The following is a 1849-nucleotide window of genomic DNA, read 5'->3' as shown; positions in this document are numbered from 1 at the left end:
GGGAGAGGATGCGTGGAGGAAGGGGGGGGGCTCTAGGGCAGGGGACGGGGGTCGGGAGAACAGCAGAGCATCCCTGCGCGAGGAAAGACAACGGGAACGGGATGCAGGCGTGGGGGGTGTCAGGAGGGCGAGGGGCCGGGGCCCGCACACCCCCGCGGCCCCCCCACCCCACCCACCCACCCACCCACCGCGGGGGCCACGCGGGGAGGGCGCGGGATGGCAGGAGGAGGAGGAGCTGTGTGTGTGTGTGTGTGTGTGTGTGTGTGTGAGTGTGAGCGGGGGAAGCCCGACGGCCGCGGGACGGGACTCACGTTCTTCATGGCGGCCGCCATGTCGTCGTATCGCTCGGCTTGCTCGGCCAGCCGGGCCTTCTGCACCAGCTGCTCGCGGTCCACCATCTTCGCGGGGTCCGGGAAGGGGGGAAGAAGGGGGCGAGGAGGCTGCGGGCTCCGGGAGGAGGAGGAGGAGGAGGAGGAGGAAGGGAGGAAGGAAGGAGGAGAAGGAGGAGGACAGGCGGGCAGGGCGGTCTGGGCGCTGCTGCGGCTGAAGCGGCTCCGGCGGCGGCGGCTGCGCCCGGTGCTGTGCGCGCGCCGCGGGCCACCACAACCCCCCTGCGCGCGCCCCGCCCCGCCCCGCCCCTGCCCGCCGCCCCGCCCAGCCCCCGCGCGCGCGGGGCACGGCGGGAGACGGAGTCCGCCAGGGGAGGGGGCGGCGAGCGGATCACACGGAGCGGCTCGCCCCGCCGGGACTACATCTCCCGTGGTGCCCCGCGGCAGGGCCCCGCCTCCCGAGCCCCGCCGGGCCCCGCCCGTGCTGATTCACCGGGGCCCGGCCCGGGTGGGCCGCGGAGGGCGCGGCTGGGGCCGGGGGGGGCCAGGGGGGACCCCACGGGGGCCACCAGGGGACGGGGGGTGCTGGTCGTTGTGTGGGGCGTGGGGCGCGCTCACAACCTGGTGTCAGCACAGCCCTGACCCGCTCGCAGCGTGGGCTCACAGGCTGGACCCGCTCGTAGCCCACGCACACCACACACAGCCCGTGCCTACCGTGCCCACTCATAACCTGGTCCCGTCACTGCCCTGACCCGCTCACAGGCTGGACTCACAGGCCGCACACACCACGGGCATAGCCTGTGCCCACTCATAACCCAGGGCCACTCGCAGCCTGGTCCCACTCGTGGCCAACACCTGCTCACAGCCCTGATCTGTTCACACCCTGGTCATGCTCACAGCCTGGACCCTGTCACAGCCCAAACCCCCTCACAGCCTGGTCCCACTCACAGAGGGATCCCACTCAAAACCCTGATGCACTCACAGCCCAGATCCACTCACATCCTGGTCCCACTCACATCCTGGTCTCATTCACGACCCAGATCCACCCACAGCCCAGAGTTACTCACAGCTTGGACCCACTCACGACCCACCCAGGTCCACTCACATCCCGGTCCCACTCACAACCCTCATCCAATCACAACCCAGACGCTCCCCCCATCCTGGTCCTACTCACAGCCCGGGCATGGACCATCCCCTCGTGGAGACCCTGCCCGTGGTGCTGTGCCTGGGCTCTGAGATACTGTGATGGTGCTGGGCCAGGCTCTCGTGACACATCTTGGGGCAAAACCCTGCTTTCCCCGATCCCCCTTCCCCTGCCACGGACTGGGGCCCTGACACATGGAGGAAAGCATTCCCACTGGAGAACAACGCTGGATAATTGATGGCAGCCAGCTTGGGCACGCAGTGCACTTGCTCATCAATAACCCATGGGATAAAAGCACATGTCTGCTCCAGCCATGCAGGGCTCCTGCTGCGTGAGGAGCACCATTTGGAGCCATAAGACATCCCGCTTTCCTAAA

The 1849-nt window shown here is 68.9% G+C and overlaps 1 protein-coding gene across 1 annotated transcript in view; it reads right to left on the bottom strand.

Annotated features, from left to right (window-relative positions):
* The window catches only part of YWHAG (tyrosine 3-monooxygenase/tryptophan 5-monooxygenase activation protein gamma), a 21990-nt gene extending 21383 nt beyond the window's left edge, over positions 1-607 (bottom strand). The window contains exon 1 of the mRNA XM_027882129.1: positions 312-607. Within this exon, the coding sequence (XP_027737930.1) occupies positions 312-398 (87 nt within the window). The 5' untranslated portion in view covers positions 399-607. The remainder of the gene's footprint in view (positions 1-311) is intronic.
* Positions 608-1849: the final 1242 nt, after the last annotated feature.

The sequence above is a fragment of the Empidonax traillii genome, unplaced genomic scaffold (genome assembly GCF_003031625.1).
Source record: "Empidonax traillii isolate 1590-97213 ecotype Southwest subspecies unplaced genomic scaffold, ASM303162v1 scaffold101:size1699134, whole genome shotgun sequence".
NCBI classification, from domain to species: Eukaryota; Metazoa; Chordata; class Aves; order Passeriformes; family Tyrannidae; genus Empidonax; species Empidonax traillii.
Note: the sequence above shows the minus strand (reverse complement) of the source record. Positions and strands in the feature narration are given on the sequence as shown.